The sequence below is a fragment of the Chanodichthys erythropterus genome, chromosome 10, assembly GCF_024489055.1.
Source record: "Chanodichthys erythropterus isolate Z2021 chromosome 10, ASM2448905v1, whole genome shotgun sequence".
Taxonomy (NCBI): Eukaryota; Metazoa; Chordata; class Actinopteri; order Cypriniformes; family Xenocyprididae; genus Chanodichthys; species Chanodichthys erythropterus.
In genome coordinates, this window is record NC_090230.1 from 22300305 (window position 1) to 22327426 (window position 27122).

The window sequence follows — 27122 nt, forward strand, 5'->3', positions numbered from 1 at the left end:
AAAAATTATATTTAGAACAATATTATTAACACATAATTTTCAATTAAATGAAAACATGTGAAACATGTAAACAAACATCTCAAATTAAACATGTGAACACATTCACCAGCAGAAAGCTGAATCTTTACACATGATTGTGTTCATAAACCAGAGAAAGTTGTTTTATTTCTTATTGAAATAATGTAGAAATACAATTCTGTGTTTGCAATTTTAATGCAGTTTGTGAGCGAGAGACGAGTAAAAAATGTGTTCTAAACATATATCGAAACCCAGTTAAAAAGAAGCTAGAGGGCATTTAATACTAAAATTATGATAACAAATGGGATTAAATGATAACTAGGGCTATATTAGGTAACACTTGCCTTCTTGATCTTTTTTTCTTTGTTTTTTGTAGATGCAGAAGATCCCGACTGCAGCGACAATCAACAGAGATCCAGTGGCAGCAACAGAGATCAGCACTACCTGAGAGACTGGATGAAGTGAAGGAGAGTGTGTTGTGATGATAAAGAGAGACAGTCAATGAATAAGTGCATAAACACTAATATCAGCTCTGTTGTACCTGCACATGTGTGACAGAGTTGAGTGATGTCCAGATGTTGAGTCTGGTTGCTGATGGGATTGTTCAGCACACAGCTGTAGGTGTTTTTATCCTGATATTCCACCTCCAGAGGTAGAGAGAGACTGATGCTGAGATCAGACACACTGATGCTGGACAATAAACTGTTTCCTTTGTACCAGGAGAGAGTCACATGACTCACATTCACAGCTGAACACACCAATGAACAATTTGATGATGATGATGATGATGAACATTGTGAAGAGTTACTGCTGATGACAGGAACAGGCAGACGAGCTGAAAAACATGAAAGAATTGAGAGAAATAAACAATCAACAATCATATTTTCAGATCAGTGTGTTGAGTGAGTGTTTAGTGTGTTGACGGTTAATGAGTGTGTCTGTGATCTCAAAATATAAATGATTAAACACTTCAATATAAAGAGTTAAATAAAAAAGGAGTGTAGAGGACAGGATTGGTGATCTCTACTCACCATAGACAGAAACATTGAATGTTTTTGATGACTGTTTAGCTCCAAGCATTTGTACTTTATAAACTCCAGCATGTTCAGTTGAGATGTTTGTGATGGTCAGAGATCCAGTTTGATCGTCCAGCTTCAGTCTGTCTCTGAATCTCTCAGCAGTACCGCTATATGTGGAGAAGATTTGCTTCTTTCTTTTGATTTTAGCTATCTGAGAGTTATTAGCTCCAAACTGCCATATTATGGAGTCGTCGGGTATTTCAGTAAGATCAGAGTTTAGAGTGACAGAATCTCCCTCCATTACTGACACTGACTGTGTTTCATTTGTTTCAGCACGAAACACACCTGAAGAAGAGAAGAGAGATAGATTAAAGCTTAAGTTCGGTTACAAAGTCTGAAATCAGGTGTAGATCGAGTTGTTTGAATATGAATCGAAGAACATCCAGAGACACAAAAGCAAATAAATACATGATGATAAAAACAGTTTGACAGAAACAAGTTTAATTCTGCTGAATATATTCAAAAAGTTTTTTGAGAAATTGCTGGGAAGAATGTGCACTTGAAATCTTTGAAATTACAATACTGAAAATCACAAAAAACACCAGATATTTGAAAGCGGTTCAGCTGAGGCTTTGGATTTCTGAGCGAGAGAAATTTATAGTCACAATAAAAAGCCCGGAAATATCCACAGTTAAATTATCAGTTAAACGCAGAGACCTGAATTCACAGTAAGCAAATCTCATGATAATGATCTGGTACATAAAAGTAGGAAATAATGTAATCTGAAATGTTTACACTGAAACAAAGAAAGTAAACCATACATTTTTTTTAAACTTACCCATCAAACTCCAGAAACACAAACAAAGTAAAAAAAACATCTGAAAAATGTTGTTAATTTCTTCATCGAAACGTTTGATCCTTTTGATAAGACTGTCTTGCTAAAACCCTCAACCTACTTCTTTGACCCTCCTACTTTACCCACACATGTTTTGAACACACACACACACACACACACACACACACACTATATATATATATATATATATATATATATATATATATAAATTGCCCATATATGAACTCATAATGGTGGAAGACATTCTTAATTTTTTTCTTTTACCTAATTTTTTTTAAAGATTTAGTATATATTGAATATGTAAAAGTAGAAGAATAGTGTTTGAAATTGAGCCTAACCCTTTGTGATTTAAAAATGTTTGTATATATTCAGTTTATTCAATTGTGTGGAAAAAGTACAAAGTTAAAAACCAACTGCCATCTCACTGTGCCAGTTTTACTAAGTTCAGATTTGAGTCATACCTGAAACCTCTGCGGTCTCTTTTTTTTCTTTTCAGAAATGTTGTGTGATCTGTTGGTGGACAATCTTGTTTGTGAGAGACAATGAGTATTTATAGCATGAGTGTTTGAGTGTTTGTAGGTTAAGGGCCTCTTCCTGCTTCTATGCACAGCTCAGACACTTTAATCTACTGAAACACTGAACAAAGATGAGGAACTATCATTGACAAACACAAGTAGGTTTCATTTCTGACCGAAAACCTATCAGTGGGAGGGGCTTGTGCTCCAAATGGGAGGGGCTACACCTTCAAACGGTTAACTACTTAGATGCGGTGATAGAAAGACATGACAAATTATGGCAGAAAGTAGCGAAAAAAATAATAAAACCATGTCAATAATTTTTTTGTTGTTTAGATTTCAAATGTGTCACGTTCTTTACCGGCCCAACTGCAAACAAAGCCGCCATGATGCAAAACCCCCTCATTGAAGAAGAAAGCTGTTGTGTTTACAACTGTGACAATGAGCGCTTTTTGCTGGATTTTCAAAAGTGTGTGAAGTGACTCTTCAAAATATGCCCAAGAGTTTTGCTTGAGACAAAAAGTCGAAACAAAAAGTGATAGTTTAACTTGTTTTGTAATGGGATGTGGAAAGAAGCGTATTATCTTCCAACTGTCTTCTTACAGTATGTGTTTTAGAGTTATTTTTGGAGACTGATATGTTCTTGAATGAATGATGACCGAGCTCATCAAAACTTATCAACTTCCCTGTACAAGTCTTTGTTGGACTTCACTGAAGAAAATCCTCTCAAATTCCCTGTGCTTTCAGCAGCTCACCAAGACACAGAGAAACAATTTGTAACCCGGCAACCAACCCACGAAGATCTCCTTCCTGCAAAGCCAATCTCACCATCGAACGCTGTCCCTCAGAACTCTTGACCGACCTCCAGCCAAGAAGCGTTGCAAAATAATATTGCGACCACGTCACGAAGGGAACACACGCTTACAGGAGCATCCCACAAGCAAGTAACACAAGCTCCTAAATTTTGCTGAGCTGGTGCAGTTTTTATTAAGCAAACAAACTACAGTTGAATTGCTAGTGTATTACTTCTCTCAGGTTGTGGTCGAAGAATAGCGTTTAAAGCTAGAAATTTGGCACTCCATTCACCTTCCAATAACAAACTCACAATTTCCCATAGACTGTAAAAAGCTGGACCACGTGACTTCCTTCCATTGTAATTAACTGAATGTGAAACGTACGACGATGGACGTTGACATGTTACGCAAAGACGTCAGTTTGGAGCCTGGGCATGTGCAGAAGGAACCATCAGTTTTTTAAATAGGCTACATAAATTATACACAATTGTTACGGTCCCCGGTTTAAATGCCTAGGAGTGGGGGGGGGGGTGCACGTAACATAACAGATGGACAACGGCTAGAGTTTCCCAAATAAATGATTTTATTTTAACACAAATTACTCACAAAAGTAACCAAAAACTTTTGTTGCTGGGAGCCCAGCAACAAAAGGGAGAAAATGAACTCAACTAATAAAGTCAAGCTGGGCCTCCCCGCTCCAACAAAAAGTACAAACAAAAAATTCAGTAGATAAACTCAATATAATATGCCACTAGAAACAACTCTAAATCGTTAGAAACGGTCCTGCCATTTTAAATAAAGTTGAACTATCTGTGAACTCGCTCAGGGCGGTTCTGTGTTAAAACAGCAGTGTCTGTCAACAGATTTATGGGGATTAAAAAGAGGAGTGGGTGGATTTTTATCACTATAGGGTGGTTGTGTACACACACTGCCAACACACATTTATATCCAAAAACACCATGAAAAAGTGAATTTTGCATAATAGGTCCCCTTTAAGAGAAAATGTTTTGTTTGCTTTGGATAAAAAATGAAATGAGCTTAATGATGTTGACCTTTAGCTTTTTACTTCTGGCGACTGTATTTAGGCTTCAAAATGTATAAAAGTTGTTAATCTGTGAAAATGATCTTGATGGACAAAACGTGTAAGTATCATAAACTTTTGATGATCACAGAGACTTTTTTTAAGTGATAATCCAAAAGCCTATGGAAAAATCCTATTAGGTTTTTGTCGAAGGAACCAGTTGCTGGTTGGCCTACTAGTGACATCATAGTTCCACCACTATTCGCAAAAGTGTCGTATCTTCATACAAAAATAGTTTGGATTGATGTGGAGCATTTAATTAAGAAACAATTGAACAATGAATTGCAGTTCAGTGGACTTGATATAATGAATTATTATGGGATACAACTGTTAATATTAATTGAATAGTTTCATTTGGACTGACTCCAAGCCAAATTTTATTTTTGCTTTGAATATTATTTCAAGCTTTATTGTTCTGTTTTGTGTAATTGTAAAAGCAAAAAAGCAATTCGAGCTTAACATGGTAGATAGATATGATGTATAATAGCACCCTTTTCCTTTTGTTATAATTTTGTTTTTTGTCCTCTGGCATTGTTGTCATTTCATTTTATTTTAGTATTTCAATATATCTCACTGTATTGTTGGTATATGGCATTAATAAAAAAAAAAAAAGGAAAAAAGGAAAAAAAGCATTGTATCTTCTGTTGGATTGCATCTGAATTACAGTCTTACAGTCTTTTATTCAGTGTTCTGATCCTAAACAGCATTGACAAATGATTCAAGATAAAGTTTCTCTAAACTACTGAGGCCACAACATAAACTGAAACTAATGTCTTTTCTCAGTTTATTTACAGGAGCACAAGTGAAAGTACAGCTTCAGGGGTGAATATAGGCCAGAATGACAAACAAACACCAAACTCCAAACAGGAACAACTAATTCCATTATCAAAAGAAAAGTTATACAATAAATGGTCCTATCTAATGAAAAACAATTGAATAATCACAGTTCTGCTGTAATCACTAATGTAAACTCAGAGATTGAGCTCTAAATGAGTTCAGTGATTCAGATCAAATAATGATTATGTGAAAACATAACCAACAACACCTGATCATCTTTTTTCTTTGCTTGGCTGGCTGTTACAACTCAGTTACAACAACTCAAACAAAATCTAATATTAAAAAGTCAAGGGTCAAGAGCTCAACTAAATCAACCCTGATATCTGTGATTGTTGTGGTCTTGGAAGGTCTGGTCTTGACCACACCGCTCATCTTGAATGGTCTTTGTTTTAGAGGTGAAAATGAAGATGTGTATTAATTTCATCTCTGAAATCAACACATAGTTATATAAATATTAACAAATTACAGCGGTTCTTGGCTGCACATATTGTGTTGATGCTGTGAACAAATACACAGGTTGTGTTAATTTTAAAATATGTGTAAAAATTTTGAATTCTTCCAACATATTTGTATGCAATATTGACACAAAATGTGTAAACTAGATTAATATGTGTCATTTTTTTTACACATTTCTTCTCAGAGTGTGTTCTTGCTCAGTGGGAATTGCACCTGCGAATAAGAACATTCTTTAAATATTCAGTGTTTGTTCTGGGAACATTAAAAACGTCTGGTTTTCTTGATGTTAGAGGAAAGTTTTTATAAGGTATGATGTTCCTCAAACGTTATTTTAACTTATTTTTGATTAAAAACAACAAGTAACGTTGATTTGTAACATTCCAAGAACATAAAAATGTCCAGTTTCCTTAATGTTAGTAGAATGTTATTTGAAGGTTAGTATGATGTTCCTGAAACTGTAACGAGGCAACAGACTCAATGGGATCCATATGCAGCTTTAATAAATAATTGTGGTCGTACAGGCAATGGTCAAAGGACAGCAACAAGAACAACGTAGAACAGACAGTGACAGGGTCAATACCAGGCAGTAGGTCAGGACAGGCGGCAGACAGAGCAGAATAGTCCAGAGAACAGGCAGGGGTAACACAAGGCAGGCGGCAGACGGTAAACAAGGTAATCAGGCAGTCCAAGGTAATACACGGGATATCAATACACAGGGTAAACGCTCAGTAATGAATGCAGGGCAAAACAAGACTTCGCAAAGCATGATGGGTTATGGGAGTCTTTTATAGTCCAGTAAATGCACTGCAGGGGGGAGGTGTAATCAGTCCAGGTAAGTGGGATGGGAGTTGTAGTTCTAGACCGGTTAGTATTCCGATGACGGCGCCCTCCGGTGGCGATCTGAGGGGACCAAAGAGACCATCTCTGTGACAGAAACATTATTTCAATCATTCAAACACCTGCTGTGAACAAACACTGAAAGAAAGAGAAATAAGAAACAAACAACAACTTTCTTCAGTCACAGCCTTAGATGAACTGAAGATAAAAGACATTAAATCTCTGAAGATCTGATTCAACAACTCCACAAACAGCTTTACCAGCTTCACTTATTACTAACCAGACTGACTTTATTTCTGTCACACTTCTACAGAAGATCTTATTGAGAATTAACAGAGGTTTAGATGTTTCGTTTGAGTCACCATCATGGAGATTGGTGGTTTTAGTTGAGCTTTCGACCCCTGAGTTTTGTAGAGCAGTTGTTTGTTAGTTTTTACTGAGCAGCAGTTGCATGCTAATAGTGATTAGCTAAGTGTTAAAGTGGGCTAATAACTCTATAAAATAGTAGTAACCATCATAGTAACCATCTGTAACAACTACCAACCACCTAGCAACATCATAGCAACCACCCAGGTTACCACAGCAACCGCCTTACAACCACCCAGAACACCCTAGAAACTGTCTAGCAACACCTTAGCAACCACCCAGGTTACCATAGCAACTGCCTAGCAACCACCCAGAGTACCTTAGCAACCGCGTAGCAGCACCTTAGCAACCACTCCGTGTACCCTAGCAACCGTATAGCAAAACCCTAGCAACCACCCCAAGTACCCTAGCAACCATATAGCAACACCTTAGTAACCACCCAGAGTACCCTAGAAATCACATAGCAACAGCCTAGCAACCATCCTAAGTACCTTAGCAACCGCATAGTAAAATCCTAGCAACCACCTTGAGTACCCTGACTCTATCTATCTATCTATCTATCTATCTATCTATCTATCTATCTATCTATCTATCTATCTATCTATCTATCTATCTATCTATCTATCTATCTATCTATCTATCTATCAACTAAACTAAAACAAGGAAGGATACTCAGCAATGTGGGCTCATCTTCACAGGATCGAGCCCTGAGTCTCCTGCAACATCTCTTTAAATACTCAGACCAAGACAGAAACTTCTTTCAAATGGAAAAATGAGTTCTCAATTGGAATTTGCATTAATCAGGGTCCCAGACTGTTTACACGTTTTAGGGACAGAAGTGCATTTGCATGAAAGACCTGGTGAAGGTGATCACACCCACTGCAGGGGGCAAAATAACTCTAAAATCTTTAAACCTTTATTACATTCTGGTTTACTTCTGTGGGAATGAGACCTTTGAACCAGTCCCACTGAGACATTTCAAATGATACCAACATGTATAATGTTGTATGATAACTGTTCACATTAAACCATATAGATTTTGGGTGAATTTCAGTTCATCTTTGCATGTATAGAAGAGGGGGTGAAGGAAGGAGATGTAGATTAAGGCATTGCTGAGCTGTGATCGACTCAAATCTCAAATGGGGATGCTAATTTTACAAGAGAGAGTTTGAATGTTAATTTCCTTTGTTTTCTCAACGAGTAGCCCTTTCTCAGTCCAGTCCAGCATTAGTCTTACAGTCTTGTTTCTCTGTCCTTCAGTGATTCTGCTAATCAGGTGTTCATCAGTGTCTGAATTCACTCACTTCTTTTCATTCACTCTGTCAAGTGCACTATATTAGTGAACTAATGTAGGGAATAGTGAATGAGGGTATAGGGTGTGATTTGGAACACAGCCTCTGAGTGTTGACTTTGAGCGATGTTAACTCACAGCATATTCCTGTAGGCTATTTTCTCAAAGATGACAAATATTACCCAGAATGCAGTGTTTTCTACAGTATATTACTGTTTTAATGGAAAATGGTTTGTTACTGTCAGAATTTGGCTGTTTTTCTACAGCAAGGTCTAACAGTGTACCTGGTCTGCCCTACAAAGAGCAAAATTTTAAAACAGCCTATGCTTAATGCCAATGAATGGATACAAACACAGTATACTGCGAATATATAGGCTGCAACTATAGGCCTACACTGTTTTTATTTTAAATGATTTCCTCCACGTTTCAAATAATACTTAACGACACAGAGTTTGAGAAGCTTTATTTATTTAAGTTTTTTGTATTAATTCAAACATATATTAATAAATGTGTAACATTTGACTGTATATTTGATCGTATTATTTCCTTCATGTTCAAATTGTTACAGATAATATTATGTAACGTAGGCTATTTAATGTCAAATAAAAATAACCATTTTAAAAAAAGCCTTGAACAAGTGAAACGTATTTGTCTGTATGATTGTTGAACAAATAGGATATTTAAAAAACATGTCTAAAATAATAGGGTTAAAACATATTTAAACTGCTCATAATAAAATAAAAACATGCAAAAAACAAGATTATATGGCATTTCTGCAGAAAAACCTGTCTTTTCATCCCTGAAAACAAAATGAATGTTTTATTAATTAATATTTATTTAATATTAACACGATTAATATCTTTTACAAAACGCAAAAAAAAAAAAAAAAACTCTTTAATGATAAAATGTAAATGATTCAATAGCCTATAGCAGATAAAAACTTCATATAAATATATAAATATAAATTCGTTCACCACATCATGACAGAAATATCTCACCGTATACACCTTCTGTTGTTAAATGTCTCATTGACTTAAATGCATGTTTCACTTGTTCAAGGATTTGCAATGATTGAATACATGTAGGCCTATATTTTGACATGAAATGGCCATACCTCCATGTCTTTATTCTACTTGTCACAAGTTCACAACATAGGCCTAAACATAGGGACATATCACATACAGTCAAGGGAGACATTTTACTATATGGTTACACATTTATTAATATATTTTCAAAATTATAAAAGTATTTGTTCACAGTTTATTCAAATTAGTTCATGCCTTAACAAAACATAGCCTAGTTTGTATTATCCATTAACATGGTAATTAAAACTCCTCATTGTACATCATGATATCTTATGCATATTAGGCCTATATGGTCCGTGTACGTTTTGATAGTTTGTTTTCCAATTTGAAATGAAATACGCAGAAACGAGAAAACGGTCGTTTCCCGTTTTTTCGTTTGTTAAAAAAAACGGAAAAACGAGATTTTGACTCGATTTTCGTTTTTTCGGGTCACGGAGAGAAAACGGAAACACGACTTCAAAACTCGTTTTCCACATGTGGGCGGTCATTACACGCCCCTTTCAGCCGATTGGTCAATCAAATCTGAGCCAGTGACGTCATCTTCAGTTCGTTCGACAAAATAACAGTCCTCTGCCGCTATATCAGTAGATTTCATAAATAGGCTTTCTTCTGTGCAACCTAACGCGTATTTCACAGAAATATGTTTGCACAGATAAAAAAAAAGTTTAAAAAACCTACAGTAAATTTAATTAAGTCTGTTTTTAAGCTGGCATTGTGTTTTTAAAATGTAAAATGTAAATGCCTCTACATCTGTTACCAAGCGCATGACATCCTTTGGGCTACTACCACCGATCAATAGGCTATACATAATGATAGACTGTTCTCTGTTATAGATCAGTGGCTACTGCACTCATTTTTTTTTTCTTATTTTAATGTTTTGTTTACATTTTATACATTTAAATTCAATCATTTAGCAGACGCATTCCTTGCAGTAGACTATGCAGTCATATTAGAAAATAGGCTATCCACTAGGTGGCAACACCTAATAACGGTATCACCATCGGGGGGCTTTTTAGTTTTCCTTAGCTTATAAATGGCCATACAGATTTTATCTCTTAAATTAAACACTTTTATGAACACAGTGAACATTATTATATGTCACAGTTTACTTGCTATCCTCACTTTTTCTGTCTTTCCTTCGCTTTTGAATTAGCTATAAATGGCCCTGAACATTTTACTTTCAATTTCGATTTAACGGCTATTGGCGATTCTGCGTCAATTGCTTTAGTGGACAACAGCAAAACAAAAACTCTCGTATATTAAACATTTTTTAACTTTTATTATCTATGTAATTATTTTATTATCTTTTATCATCTTTGTAATTATTTTATTTTGTAAATATTCGTGGCTTAAACAGCGGGAAAATTTACTGTATGCAGTTCTGGATGTTTTGAAAAACTTAAACTAAACGAAAATTATTGTTGCCTTGTCAATATAATTTCTGTTTTTCCCCCTGACTTTCAACTGGTGCGATCATCGTTTCATTAACCGACAAGATTATATTAAATTGAAATTAAACGAAAATAGAATTGATAAATGTCTGTGAATCATTAAACAAATTCCAGGGGTTTAGTTTTAGCCTACATGAACAAATAGCAGAATAAACACAGAACATGAGGATTCATCATCATCATGCACCTGCAGCGCTTCTGTGAACGGAGAACAAAGGATTCAATTATATAAAAGGAATAAATAGCCTATGTCTGTGCGCGAAATTTATTTCACTTAAGTAATTAACATGTTACCAAAATGAAAGGGGAAAAAATGCGACAATATGAGTGTCGGTTCATTTTTGAGAAGTTCACAGAAAGGAAACAGAGACGGCAGAACATTTATTTGTTTATTTTACGAGCAATGTTTTTATTGTGAGCGTACAAAATAATAATTATAATAACAAAATAAATTAACCCTTCACAGATTCGAATGGTGTTACATAACGCCGGTTTCTGTTTCAGTTCAGCTTTAAATTAATTCGTTTTGGCTTAACATTTATATATTATTTTTGTCATAGCTAAAAAAGCTATGTAGCTGTAATTTTGATCTTTAATGTTTGATCTTTACAGGCTATTCCCTCAATCTTTTAACCAAAGGGTTATTAACATTAGCCTATATTCAGCAGGCAATGTTAGGCTATATAAAATAAATAAATAAAGAGAGATGAGCTATTGTTCGTTTTTCAAAATTGCTTACACTACTTATTTATTGTGATTTATTCTATTTATTCAAAATAGAATAAAATAAAAACTGTAGGTTTTTTTTGTTGTTGTTTTTTTAATCTGTGCTTTTCATCCGCTCCTTTGTGTGGGTAGCGCAGTTTCACCATGCATATTAAACTACAAACAGCATTACAACAGTCTGTGTGCTGATTAACATTTCTGAAATAAATATTTCTGTGAAATACGCGTTAGGTTGCACAGAAGAAAGCCGATTTATGTCATCTACTGATATAGCGGCAGAGGACTGTTATTTTGTTGAACGAACTGAAGATGACGTCAATGGCTCAGATTTGATTGACCAATCGGCTGAAAGGGGCGTGTAATGACCGCCCACATGTGGAAAACGAGTTTTGAAGTCGTGTTTCTGTTTTCTATCCGTGACCCGAAAAAAACGAAAATCGAGTCAAAATCTCGTTTTCCCGGTTTTGTTAACAAACGAAAAAACGGGAAACGACCGTTTTCTCGTTTCTGCGTATTTCATTTCAAATTGGAAAACAAACTATCAAAACGTACACGGACCCTATATGAACAGAAACTTGACTTTATTTAAAAGTATTGTTGTTAAATACTGTAGACATCGATCCGATCAAAATCCATGTAAAACCAACTTATATTTAACAAGAAAATGAAGTATGCGCAAATATGACTGTTTAAGCCCCGCCCCTCAGGTCTGTTCTGTGACTGCGGTTATGAAATAGTGATGTGTCGTTCTTGAACGATTCGTTCATTTTGAACGAATCTTTAATGTGACTCGGGAAGAACGAGTCGTCTCGGGGGTGATTCGTTCAGTCGCGCATGTGCAATATTCTACAGGTTCTGTACTGCTAGTAGTTCACCTGGGGCACGTTCAAGCTCAAACCGTTGCGCAACGTTTTGCTACGTTTTCCGGGTTGAACGTCATGTTTCCTGGAAACGGTGTGCAACAGGTTTGAGATACGTTTTCTCTTGTTTGGTGGGTGTGTCAAATGTCAGCCCAATCAGAGGCCAGATGTATATAAACCACGCGGTATTAAAGAGACAGCTCACACAATGGGTATTCATGTTACAAAAATACTATACTTATATATTTTGCTATTGTATTGTGAAGTGACGCTTTAAATAAACTTTTCTATACTCCTCTGATTATATAATGGTAAATATTACAATATCATAGCACAACAACAGTGAACAGCAATAATGATTAGCCTAATACTCACAATAAAAATAATATAGATCAACCGAGATCAACACAGTCTCGGAGGGAAGAAGAGGATTATCCTTTACCTGAAATGTTTGTCTTTTCATGAAATGCGAGGCAAATGTTGTATCACAATAATTAGAGTCCACAAATCCCTTCACTCGATTGGGTTGTTCTCTTTCATTCTGGACGGCAAGGGCAGTGACTGTAACATCGAGCATATTTTGCAGTATTAAACAAGTATTTATACCGACTTCATCAGGCTCTGAAAATTATTCAAAAAGAACAAAGAATGGCCTTCTCAGCTGCCATAGTTGCAACACTTGCATCATCGGGGTGTTCAACGCACTACCATTTCCGTTTAAAAAACGTTTTTCAACATTTTGTCGGGGCTGCTGAACGCAGCACTGATGATTCAATTGATTAGTTCATTTCATGAGTCTTTCGGGTTTTGAGTCGTTCCTTAATCACGTGACAGACCCATACGCTACCAATGCATTCTGAGCCGGAAAGAGAATTGATTAGTTCTTTTTATGAGTCTTTCGGGTTTTTGAGTCGTACCTTAATCACGTGACAGACCCATACGCTACCAATGCATTCTGAGCCGGAAAGAGAATTGATTAGTTCTTTTTATGAGTCTTTCGGGTTTTTGAGTCGTACCTTAATCACGTGACAGACCCATACGCTACCAATGCATTCTGAGCCGGAAAGAGAATTGATTAGTTATTTTTATGAGACTTTCGGGTTTTTGAGTCCTTCCTTAATCACGTGACAGACCCATACGCTATGCTGTGTGACCCAAGCACATTATATTTATTAGTAAATAACGTTAAATCTCCAGTTTTGTTTGAGTTTGTGTTACAACTGTTAAAGCTGAAGTTATCATAACCTTGATGTCTTAAACTAACATTAATAATTCAAATTCAAAATGTTATTTGCTTTTAATTTATGTAATTATGTCATTTTTGAGCAATCTTCTTATATTAGACCAATATGTCAAGTCTGACTAGGAAAAGCAATTATTATAACAGAAAACTCAAAATTGGAGTAAAAATGAACAAACTAGGCTATACTTTGTATTGTAGGTTTGGATTAGTATATTATTATATAGCCTAGTGTTTATTTACAGATAGACAGTCAAAAAGATAAATTAATCAATACTTTATTTATAACAGAGCTTTATTTATAAATTTATAATAACACACCACAGATCCTCAAGAAACAGTAACAAAAACAGTGACAGAAATGTCAGAAATAGCGTATGGGTCTGTCACGTGATTAAGGAACGACTCAAAACCCGAAAGACTCATAAAAAGAACTAATCAATTCTCTTTCCGGCTCACAATGCATTGGCTTAGTGTATGGGTCTGTCACGTGTTTAAGGAACGACTCAAAAACCCGAAAGACTCATGAACTAATCAATTCTCTTACCGGCTCAGAATGCGTTGGTTTAGCATGGGACTGCCTGCCCAGCTAACACACGACGTAACAGTACGTAATGTATTCGTACTTTTTGGTAATTCCATGACTTAGGCTGTTTCTCAATATGCGTTCTTAAGCGATCTTGCGTCCTTGTGTTCTTGCTTTACGTCATCATCAACCGTCGAAGTTCATTCCTATAGACCTTTTTCACAAGAATCGGAAATCACGTGACGCAGGGTAAAGTTAGTTCTGCTATGCGTCTACGGCTATTACATTGATATGCTCTTTTCTCAAATATCGCTTCTTACCTTTTCTGTTTTGTCTGTTTTCCAAATAGCTTTTGTATAATCTACAAATAAATTATTTTCTACTTGTTTGTAGTTTATACAGCCACTCAGACCGTTGATCGAATTTACCGGAAGATGGATTTATATCACCAGCTGTCATACAGCAAAGGCTATGCAGCTACGCATTCAGCAATTTCCACACATTTACACATTTAGTCATTTAGCAGACGCTTTTATCCAAAGCGACTTACAAATGAATTTCCCAGATCGTATTACGTACTACGAACATTTATATAATTTATTAATTAAAAAAATTAACTCCCAATGTATACTTTAATGTGGGATATAAAGTCGTGAGATACATAATATTGTCGTGAGTTTAATAGCTACGTTTTAAAAAATATATAGCATGTCTCATATGGCATCACATCCCACATTCGTTATCATTAATCCTGATCGATTAAAATGATTAAACTAAGACATAATTTCCAAAACCACACTGTACACAACTATCAGTCTTTGCATGTTGCAATAGCACAACAATGCTGCGCATAATACACACTTTAAGATGATGATGACAGGAAAATGAGTGAGAGATGACTGAAGTGTTTATATCCAGAAATATCATGGTGCGAGCAGTCCTGCTTCACGAATCAGAGGATCAGGCTTGTGTGATAAGGGATCTACCAGTCGATCATTTCCCCAGCACGTCGCTAAAAACACTCTATACATCTCATTATGTGCATACGATCCACCCTAAATAGTACTGAATATTAATAATGTCACATAGTATGCACGTTTAGACACAGACACTGTCTTTACAGCACATGGAGCGCGATAATGCACAGCCGCGCCAAACATACACGAAGAATATAACCAGTTTAACCGCCATCACTTCAAATTATTTATTAAATTTAGCTCTTAATGCGAGCTCTGTAGTCTCACCAATAATTCACCAAGGCCGTTCAAACATTTTCAAGACATTTAATTCGTAAAACGACTTTGATTCCCGAACTGGTTCTGATCGAGGCTATCTATCACTGTAACCGGAAAATCTTTTACACTGCGTGGCTCATTCCGGAAGCCAAAAACCCGGAAGTGTGAAAAAGGTCTATACTCAAGAACGCAAGAATGGAGGACGCATGAAAGTACCCGGATGTGTTCTCGATATCGAGGATGCATCGAATGCAAACTTGAGGGAATCGAACCGTTAAAAATCCCAGAAGACGCTGCGGCGGTCGACGTATGGAAGCCCGTAAGCTTTAAAGTTCTCGTGAGATTCCAGCTACAAGCTCGCAAATATGTGACGGCTCGTGAAAGTAAACCGTTTGTTTTGCTTAATTTTAATAAAATGATAACCTGAAGAAAGCCTGCAGTATTTTTATTGACATATAAAAAATAATCTTAACATTGACAAAGCATAACAGCCAAAGGCTACTCATTTTCATAAATACACGCGGTGAAATAAAAAGATAATTATATGAAAACAATGTCTATAGTTATATGAAATATATTTTTTGAACAGGTTATGACATTTGTTTGTGATGTTATGTTGTATTTACTGTGCATTAGCCATAATATGATGGGACGGTCAGTTGGTCAGTTGAGCAACAAGATCGCAGCACATCTCAATTCTCAAATAATGCGTTCTCTGTCCTGGCGTCTTTCCAAGATCGTTCTTTCAAGGTCGCCTGGCAAGACCGGACTCCACGAGAACGCAAGTCCTTTCTCTGCGTTCTTGGAATTGAGAAACAGCATTACTAACTGACAACGTAACTCCACAAATGGAGTGCGCGCCGCGCGCACAGTATGTTGACAAGAGAGTAAAGTTAATTTTTCTGAGAGAATTTATTTTTACGAGGTGACAACGAATAAATGGCTTTTATAAAAATGTATAAAGTTAACTTTGGAAAGACGCAAAACCTTTTTTTATTGTTATGTTTACGTTAGTGCTGGTGGCCGTTAGAGCTGCCATGGCAACCGGGAAAACATTCAAGCTGCTGGAGAGGACACACTCTTAGCCCGGATTTTATATTTACTTAAAAATATAATTACAATATGCTTAAAATATTTAAGTTTGGTTGCATTACTTATAAAATATAAGTAAATTCTACTAATTTGTGGGTGTATTTGAATGTGTTAATAAATGTAAGTTAAATGCAAATGAAGTTTTTCTCCTGACCACGCCTCCTTCACACTGGTTTGCAGCAGGTAATGACGCCATTTTGTGTATGAATTCAAGGAGCTGTTGATGAGCAGTTGGAACATTTGTTTTGGCTGTTCTACATACATTTTTTCCAAACATTTACCTTTTTATAGTTTTTCACCAAAGGAGAAAATCACAATTCAAGTTACCATCATCGAGGGTCAGGGATTGTTTTAGTTGAGCTCTTGACCCTTAACTTTTTAATATTAGACTTTGTTTGGGCAGTTTTAACTGCATTAAAACCAACCAGACAAGCATAGTTAAAAAATGATCAGTTGAAGAGTTTCGTTGCAAAACGAGATAAATCCGTTTTTAACATTTTTGTCAAAACATGTTTATTATTATGTTATCATGTTATTATTTTGTTTTATGGTGCTACTTAGCTGTATTTTTCAAGTTATGAAGGTTTAAATCAAAACAAACCAACTGCAGTTGAATTGATATTAATTGGAATGCACAACCAAAAAACCAGATTTTTGAAAAAATAAAAAAATGGATTTATCTCGTTTTGCAACGAAACTCTTCAGTTGTTGGTTATGTTTTCACATAATCATTATTTGATCTGAATCACTGAACTCATTTAGAGCCCAATCTCTGAGTTAGATTTACATTATTGATTACAGCAGCAAAGTTGTCCTTATCACCCAAAAAAAAAAGTATATATATTTTAGGCACACACAGACATCAAGAATCAGCCTGTGAATCTCAACGACGGTGACAAGCAACATGTTCTGATAAACAGATCAACTCTGAACATTAGAAAACAAGCTACTAAAAAGTCACAGAAAAACAGCAAAATTTAAATAGTGAGAATAAAGAAAATTACTAAGACAATTCAGCTCATAATTTATTCATGCAGCAATGCATGATATGGGAGCCATGGGTGAATTTTGATTGGTGGCAAGTTAACTTGCTTAGTACATTGAACTTAAATATACTAGTTGTAATAACTACAAAGTAATTAATATTACAAAACATTTTAAGTTAAATGAACTCGAATTATTAAGTTCACATTACTTAATATTTTTACCTCTGTGATTGAACGTCTGAAATATATGTTAGCAAAATGTTACATTAGCATATGTTTTTAATGATACTGAGTGCAAAACATCTTGAATGCTTTTATTTTATGTTTCGCTGTAGGCGATATGTTTTTATTTATAGTTTGGGTGTATTTCATCATTTTTATTTGGATTTTTGTTCATGTTCTGTGTGTTTTTCAAAATAAATGAATTGAATTCATTTTGAGCTCTGCATTCATTGTTCACAGCTGTTGGAATAGCCTTCAAATTAGTTTGGGCAAATGAGGACATAAATTAGGTTAAACTTCTGCATGTCCGCCCATAGAAAAATAAATAAATAAATAAATATAAAAATTACCAACTGATTACCAACACACAACTATTGATACACAACGACGTTGCCACGACGTCGCAGTTACTAACTGGCAACGTCACAAAGTTACGTTGTGGCAACGTATCCGGGAATTTCACTTTTCCGGCTGCCACAATGTTACGTCGCCACGACGAAAGTTTGGTCACCAAATTGCGTTGCAGTTACGTAACAGTCACGTATTTTGGTTAGCTGGGTGTCACGTCATTAAGGAATGACTTAAACCCGAAGACTTGTCAGACAAGAGGTGAGGTGAGCTTAATCAGCTTGTAATAAACTGAAGACCCAGGTAATGAATTAATAATTTCTGAATCTTATAGCATTGTAGTCTAGCCTATTGTTTGTAGTGGGATCAACGTTTGCATAAGTAGTAGATGTGTTGGGGAAGTAACACGTAACATTTTAATTACATTTTGCTAAAATGAACGAAATGACTCGAAAAAAGATTCGTTCATTTTGTTGAACGAGACTCAAAAGTCCGAGTCAGAAAAATGATCCGAACTTCCCATCACTATTATGAAACTGATGGTGCTGCGGGTGTGCAGCTGGATATGACTCGCTAGGGGGGGGGGGGGGGGGGGTAAAAATGCTTGGGACGTATATCTACCGGCTCCAGGTCTGCAGCCTCCCCATACTCGTCAAACGTCACATCACTAATGAACAGGTAGCCCAGATAGCAACACTGTGTCGGCCCAGATCCGGCCCACATCTGGCACATGCGGAATGATGATCTGGCCCACATGTGGCAGGAATGATGGCACTTGGGCGGACCGCTCCTGTTTGCCAGATCTGGACCACAAGCAGGCCACAAAAATGCCAAATGTCAGCCAAGAGCAAAGAACTGGACCTTATCTGATCCACAAAATCTTATATATTATTTATAGAGTAATTTTAACATTAACAATCCTGTTTTCACGCAGAATCACTGAAGGAAAGAAGAAAAAAAGAGATGAGCAGAAACACAAGAACTACAACCGACTTCAGTCACAGCCTTAGAGGAAATCAACTAAAGATAAAAGACATTAAATCACTGAAGATCTGATTAAACAACTCCACAAACAGCATTACCAGCTTCACTTATTACTAACCAGACTGACTTTATTTCTGTCACACGTCTACAGAAGTTCCTACTGAGAATTAACAGGTTTAACTCTCATGTTTGTTTCATTTGAGGTTACCATGATGGTGATTGATGTTTCCATTAGTTGGCCTCTTAACTTTATACATATATAACCGTCTTTTCTGACTGCTGTGATGGTTTGTTTATCAAATACATTAGCAGCTTCAGAAATAGAAATGTGTATTAAATCAGGTGTTGTCTGTTAGCAGTTGATGATATTATTATTATGATAATGATGTTGATTAGATGAAAAAAACGGTTTTGCGTTATTAAGAAACCAACATTACAAACACAGTTTCTGTGGCTTGAGCTGTATTGCAGAAATTTTTATTTTTATTATTTTTTTATAAAGGCACTTTGAGATGAAACACTAAGACATCAAGAATCAGCACATGATTCTCAACTATGGTGACAATCAAAAGCATTGTGTAGCCGCAATGCATGCTGGGTACTATAGTACAAAACTCCCAGAATGCATCAGAGCATTATGCAGCTGATCTGATTGTCTAAATATTTTGTTTATTGTCACCATCGTTGAGACACATATGCTGATTACTGATATCTGTGTTTGTCAAAGTAGTTTTCCTTCTCGTGTTTCTATTTATTTTCATCTTCCAATGATTTCTGCAACATATCTGAATCTCTTTTTGCAGTAACTTTTATATTCAATTATTATGACTTAAGTGAAGCAGGCTATTTCATGATTACAAAATCATCAAGGGTTAATAATGATCACATGATCATACTTCAGTTTTCTTTGCTACCACTAATGTGTTCAACAGAAACACTACCACAGCAGCCAGAGAAGACAAATATATATGTTAAAAGTTAAGAGCCCAACTAATGGAAACATCAATCACCATCATGGTAACCTCAAATGTAACAAACATGAGAGTTAAACTTCTGTTAATTCTCAGTAAGATCTTCTGTAGACGTGTGACAGAAATAAAGTCAGTCTGGTTAGTAATAAGTGAAGCTGGTAATGCTGTTTGTGGAGATGTTTAATCAGATCTTCTTAGATTTCATGTCTTTTAACTTTAGTTGATTTCCTCTAAGGCTGTGACTGAAGTCAGTTGTAGTTCTTGTGTTTCTGCTCATCTCTTTTTTTCTTCTTTCCTTCAGTGATTCTGCTTGAAAACAGGCTTGTTAATGCTGAGATGACTCTATAAATAATATATAAGATTTTGTGGATCAGATAAAGTCCAGTTCTTTGCTCTTGGCTGACATTTGGCATTTCTATGGCCTGCTTGTGGTCCAGATCTGGCAAACAGGAGCGGTCCGCCCAAGTGCCATCATTCCTGCCACATGTGGGCCAGATCATCATCCCACATGTGCCAGATGTGGGCCGGATCTGGGCCGACACAGTGTTGCTATCTGGGAGGCTAAATTATGAATATCTATGTTTGTCTCTATAAAGTGGCTTTCAATGTGTGCACATAGTAGCGTTCCTGTTGCTCGGTGGTTAGAGCATGGCACTAGCGATGACAAGAACATGGGTTCGACTCCAGAGGTTGCACATACGCAGATGCACAAATGTATGATATAATGGAATGTAAGTCGTTTTGGATGAAAGCGTCTGCCAAATGTAAATTATTTAGCGGCTACTGGTCAAGCCCGTCCTCGTTTGATCTCGGATATTAGTCCGTGGTTCATGGCTGTGGTGCGGTTATCGGAGAGGGTATTTATAACATTTAGGTGGTTGGATTTTATTGTTTTTTAATGAGATTAAAGAAAGTGTGATTATTTTGAGTATTGTTAACTGTGTTTTTGTTTATTTTTAGGTTTTGAATTAGGAAATTAGAAAAGGTCTCTCTTTTTTTTTTCTTTTTTTGTATCACTTCCCAGCCTCGTGTTGCCAGGCAACCTCTCCCTAAATCAGATTGATGCTCTAAAACACTATTCTTTTGCACAAGGTTTATGTTTGCAGTGTAATTATTATTATTTATTTTATTTATTACTTTTTTTTTTTAGTGTTGTATTAATTTAATATGATTTTGGGGTTGTTTGTGTAATTTACTTTACTCTTTCTGGCCTGTGTTGGGAGAGGGTTGGCTGGTTATTAATATCTTTTTGAGGGGGAAGGAACTTTTGTTATATGTATTTTGTTGTATTTATTGATTCACTTGTATAAATAAATGATCTTTTTTTGTGATATGAGTTTTCTTCTCCCTGATTTCATTAAAGTTTTCTTTTTTTTGTTTGTTTGTTTTTTGGTCACCCTTGTTGGAAGTAAGAGTGGACTAATTACATGTTCTCGTAATGTTGAGCGTGTGAACGTTCCCATAACAACGTTCTTGAAACATGTATTTCACATTACTTGTACTTGACTGATGGTCTCGTAATGTTGAGCAAAAACGTTCTTAGGATAACATTCTGAGAACATGCTTTTAATGTTATTATTTGCTGAATGTTTTCATAATGTTATTGTAATACATTCTGAGTACAAAGTTTATAAAAAGCGTCCTTACATTGTAATCTGTAGCTACTTACACACAGAAAAAAAGGTTTAAAATTGTACCTTTAGGGGTACAACAGCTTGTCGCTGTCCTTTAAAGGGACATTTTTGTACCTTTTTTACTCCAAAAAAGTATACAAATATCAGAGGTGTAAAGTCCAGGTTCAGAAAGTAAAAGTCCTCCTCAGTATTTTGTTCCAGTCACCTGGATTGTACACAGCAAAAACTGCAGTGTTAAATTAGGCTTGTTTGAGATGCGCCTAGCCTCGCCTGAAGTTCAGCCGAGAGTAGGCGGCTGCAGTGAGGGGAGGAGTGAAAAAAGTGCAGGCAAGATGGACAATTCTCCTTTCTCGTAGTGCATCAGACACCTGCGAGATCATAGGCGGATATCGCGGGATTCACACTTGTGCGCTGTGTTGCTGATAAACTGGATGTAATTTACGTTCTGTTGCTTTTATATGAAAATAAACATAATGAACAATACACCCAAAGTACTTGTTATTTATTTCCATTCGAAGGATGTGTGTATCAATCATTTTTATTTTAATTACAGACATGTTTTTATATATTTTTATAAAAATGATAACAATCACATATCCCATAGAGAGATCACACTGTCAGAGACTTTTGGAATATTCACACATAATTTATACGCATAAAATCATGGTGTTAGTGTTTTAAAATCAAACATTTTTAAAAGAGATCAATACATCACGGTTGTTTAAACCAATAAGCATTAAGATGTGTCATCAGCAAGTCGTTTCCCATCGTGCTTTTGGTCAGCGCAGTCGGTGGAGAGGAACTGCGCTCGACTGCAGAGTCCAATGAGGCCGCCTCGCCCTCGCGAGAGGTTTTTGACACACGTCAGCATGACATCAGAGCAAGGCGGACCACCCTCGGACACATTTCTAACCGGCATGCATCTTGCGGTGATCACCGGTGATCGGTTCTGCACAGAATTTGCTCATCTCAAACAGGCCTAATGAGTTAATTAAGTGATTAACAGTAATGATTGACCATTAATTGAAGATACTTGATGTTAACAAGCAGAATCAGCAAAGGAGAAATTCACAAATTGTAAGTTACCATCATGAAGATCGGTGTTTACTTTAGTTGGGCTCTTGTCCCTTGACTTCTTAAAATACATTTTTGATTGGACTGTTTTAACCAAATTATAACATCAAGATAAACAATGGAAAAAAATGATCAGGTGGTGTTAAGTTTTCATATGATCATAATTTGATCTGAATCACTGAAATCATTTAGAGCCCAATCTCTGAGTTAGATTTATATTATTGATTACAGCAGCACTGTGATTCTACAGCGGAAGATCAGCTTTATCAAAGTTGTTCTGATTTAAAAAAAAAAAAAAAAAAAAACTTTTTTCTTTCTCTTAGGCACACACAGACAACAAAAATCAGCCTGTGAATCTCAACAGTGGTGGCCATCATAAAGCATGTTGCAGTGCATTCTGGGAGCCACCAATCAAAATTCATCCATGGCTCCCATCATGCATTGATTCATGAGTAAATTATCAGAGGTGGGTAATCCAGGGGTCAAAGAGTAAAAGTCCTGCCATATTTTTATTCCATCCACTGAAGCATTAATGAGATAATTAAGTGATTAATTGAGTGATGATTGAGCATTATTGAAGACACCTGATGATAAAAAGCAGAATCACCAAAGGAGAAAATCACTATTTTTAAGTTACCATCATCGAGGTCAGGGTTTGTTTTAGTTGAGCTCTTGATCCTTGAATTTTTAATATTAGATTTTGTTTGGGCAGTTTTAACTGCATTAAAACCAACCAGACAAGCAAAGTTAAAAGATGATCAGGTGTTGGTTATGTTTTTACATAAACATTATCTGATCTGAATCACTGAACTCATTTAGAGCTCAATCTCTGAGTTAGATTTACATTATTGATTACAGCAGCACTGTGATTCTACAGCACAAGATCAGCTTTACCAATATAAATTTTTTTTTTAGAGTTCTGATTTAAAAAAAAAAAACGCAACTCATTTAAACACACAGACATCAAGAATCATCCTGTGAATCTCAACAGTGGTGGCCATCATAAAGCATGTTGCAATGCATTCTGGGTGCCACCAATCAAAATTCATCCATGCCTCCCATCATGCATTGCTGTATGAATAAATTATGAGCTGAATTGTCTTAGTAATTTTCTTTATTCTCACTATTAAAATTTTGCTGTTTTTCTGTGACTTAGTAGCTTGTTTTCTAATGTTCAGAGTTGATCTTTTGATCAGAATATGTTGCTTGTCACCGTTGTTGAGATTCACAGGCTGATTCTTGATGTCTGTGTGTGCCTAAAACATATCTTTTTTTTGTGATAAGGACAACTTTAAAAAAAAAAAAAAATCTGTATTGTATAAGCTGATCTTGTGCTGTAGAGTCACAGTGCTGCTGTAATCAATAATGTAAATCTAACTCAGAGATTGAGCTCTAAATGAGTTCAGTGATTCAGATCAAATAATGTTTATATGAAAACATAACCAACACCTGATCATCTTTTAACTTTGCTTGTCTAGTTGGTTTTAATGCAGTTAAAACTGCCCAAATAAAATCTAAAAAGGCAAGAGTCAAGAGCTCAACTAAAACAAACCCTGACCTCGATGATGGTAACTTAAAAATTGTGATTTTTCTCCTTTGGTGATTCTGCTTGTTATCATCAGGTGTCTTCAATAATGGTCAATCATCACTCAGTTAATCACTTATTTATCTCATTAATGCTTCAGTGGGTGGAATAAAAATATGGCAGGACTTTTACTCTTTGACCCCTGGATTACCCACCTCTGTAAATTATGAGCTGAATTGTCTCTATATTCTCACTATTAAAATTTTGCTGTTTTTATGTGACTTTTTAGTAGCTTGTTTTCTAATGTACAGAGTTGATCTGAATATGTTGCTTGTCACCGGTGTTGAGATTCATACGCTGATTCTTGATGTCTGTGTGTGCCTAAATTTTTTTGTGATCAGAACAACAAAATCTGTACTGTAAAAGCTAATCTTCTACTGTAGCGATTCAAGTCAAAAGATTATGTTAAAACATAACCAACACCTGATCATCTTTTTATTTTGCTTGTCTGGCTGGTTTAATGCAGTTAAAACTGCCCAATCAAAATCTAATGATAAAAAGTCAAGGGTCAAGAGCTCAACTAAAACAAACCCTGACCTCGATGATGGTAACTTAAAAATTGTGATTTTCTCCTTTGGTGATTCTGCTTGTTATCATCAGGTGTCTTCAATAATGCTCAATCATCACTCAATTTATCACTTATTTATCTCATTAATGCTTCAGTGGGTGGAATAAAAATATGGCAGGACTTTTACTCTTTGACCCCTGGATTGCCCACCTCTGGTTATGAGAACAACGTTCAAGGAACGTCCATACAATGTTATTTTTTTACTAAAAGAACATTCTCATAACATTGAGAGAAAGAGTACTTAGAACAACATTGCCGTAGCATCTTTATGATGTTATTAATATTTGCTAAATGTTTTTGAAGTTCAATGTTTTGAATGTTCTTATGTGACCATAAAATGACCCAAACTGGAACGTCCCCCTAAAGTCATATAAGGAACCTTGAACTGCAGCACTTTCATTACCAAAAGAGGACATTTATGTCACAAATGTTCTGTAAAATGTCAGAATTTTTGTCACTTTTAGAGAACTTTTAGGCAAAGCTGAACAAGGTGACGAACGTTGCCTTCTGCGTGTGTGTTTTATAGAAAATAATAAAGTTTGAAGTCACCGCTATAGAGTTGAGCATTTGCTTTAGATGGGCTCTTGATCCTTAATATATAACATAATTTTTTTTTTGAGAAATGTTAGTTATAGCAATACATGCAAGATAATTTCTGATCAGATGAATTAGGTTGGTAAGTGCTGGTTATTCAGTCATCATGTGATGTTCTTATTCACAGATCAGCACGAAAGCCACAAACTGTGAATGTATTAACTTTTAATTTTATTATTATTTTTTTATATATATAATTCTTTACATAGACAAGAGTTTTGAGCAGGGCTTTTTTTTCTAACTTTAACACACACATGAATCAGCGTATGATCCTCAACGATGGTGACGCTAAACAAAAATCTTTCTTGTGACTTTAGTAGCTTGTTTTGAGATGTTCAGAGTTAATGTTTATCTGAAAATTTTGTCACCATTGTTGAGGATCATACGCAGAATCTTAATATCTGTGTCAATCATCTCTGCCCAATGATGAACACTTTAAAAGTATCAAAACATGACAAGATTTAATACATTGTCATTGGACTACAACAAACATGAAAGAAAATGCAACATTCAGAGACCAGAGAATAAGGCCACTGTATGATGGATAGCAATAAAATCCATTTGATCCGATTTCTCTCACAATTTCTTTTGCAATGAATGCTTTAAAAACACAATTGCAACAATTGGGGGAAAAACAGTCAAAGGAGCCCAATTAAAGGAAGCGCTTACCTCCATAACGGTGACATTTATACATTTGATAAAACGTCAACACCTCATTAAGAAGATTTGTACACTGTAAAATGTAATTAGTTGAGTTTACTTAGAAAGCTTAATTAAACTGTTGGGTTTAGCTACCACACAGTACAGAGTACTTAGAAATCTTGAGGATTGGTAATTCAATTTTACAAATTGAGTACTTAGTTCAGTCATGTTAAAAATCTTGTTCACATTATGTAGAAACTGCCTTAAATTTCTCAAGCATTTTTTACTCAAAGTTGCAACAATGGACCATACATTTAATTTTATTTATTAAACTGGAGATACTGTTGAAAATAATAAAGTTTGATGTCACCATCATGGTGGAAAGTGTTTGCTTTAGTTGGGCTCTTGACTTTTAACATTAGTGTTTCTCTGGCTGTCGTAACTCAGTGTTTGTAAAACTCAGCTGTTATAGAGAAAAAAGCCAAGAGGAATACTGGGATAGATCTATTGCATCTTTCCTGATGATATCGTTGAATACCCAAAGATTTAATTCTGAGGTTTATACTTGATCAAAAGTGTGGTTTGTCATTTAAAACAAACAAGTATTTTTTAATAATCAATGAAACTATATGAAGAGAATATTTTTAATATGTTAGTCAAATAACATTCTGAACTATATAGACACACAGAGACATCAAGAATCAGAGTATAAATCTCAACCATGGTGACATGCAATGCATGCTGGGAGCCATGGATGAGTTTTATACTATGATGGCTCCCAGCATGCATTGCATGTCACCATGGTTGAGATTTATACACTGATTATTGATGTGTCTGTGTGTCTAAAAGTAGCCCAAAATGTTTTTTGACATATAATATTAAAAATATATGATCTCAACTGTGCACTTGATCTAGTTTCAGCAATAAAATATTTAATTGTTTATAGTAACAAAGCACACTTTTGATCAAGTATAAACCTCAGGATTAAATCTGTGGGTATTCAATAATATCATCAGAAAAAAATGCAACAGATCAATCCCAGTATTTCTCTTGGCTTTTTTCACCATAACAGCTGTGTCTTACAAACACTGAGTTACGCCAGAGAAACACTAACGTTAAAAGTCAAGGTCAAGATCCCAACTAAAGCAAACACTTTCCACCATGATGGTGACATCAAACTTTATTATTTTCAACAGTATCTCCAGTTTAATAAATACAAATAAATGTAT

At 35.6% G+C, this 27122-nt stretch overlaps 1 protein-coding gene across 1 annotated transcript; it reads right to left on the minus strand.

Moving 5' to 3' along the window:
- Positions 1-342: 342 nt before the first annotated feature.
- On the minus strand, positions 343-25665 carry LOC137028179 (CD48 antigen-like). The gene is made up of 6 exons (XM_067396949.1): positions 25620-25665; positions 18463-18644; positions 8355-8364; positions 1050-1382; positions 560-853; positions 343-470 (listed from the first exon to the last, which is right to left on the minus strand). The coding sequence occupies exons 1-6, from the start codon at positions 25663-25665 to the stop codon at positions 343-345; spliced, it is 993 nt and encodes a 330-aa protein (XP_067253050.1).
- Between the last annotated feature and the right edge of the window lie 1457 nt (positions 25666-27122).

Excerpts from the sequence above, each read along its gene's own strand:
- LOC137028179 (XM_067396949.1), bottom strand. The coding sequence starts at position 25,665 with ATGATTGACACAGATATTAAGATTCTGCGTATGATCCTCAACAATG. Across the intron at positions 854-1,049 it reads ATTCAATGTTTCTGTCTATG|CTCGTCTGCCTGTTCCTGTC; the intron begins GTGAGTAGAGAT and ends CATGTTTTTCAG. Across the intron at positions 471-559 it reads ACTCTGTCACACATGTGCAG|TCTCTCAGGTAGTGCTGATC; the intron begins GTACAACAGAGC and ends CACTTCATCCAG.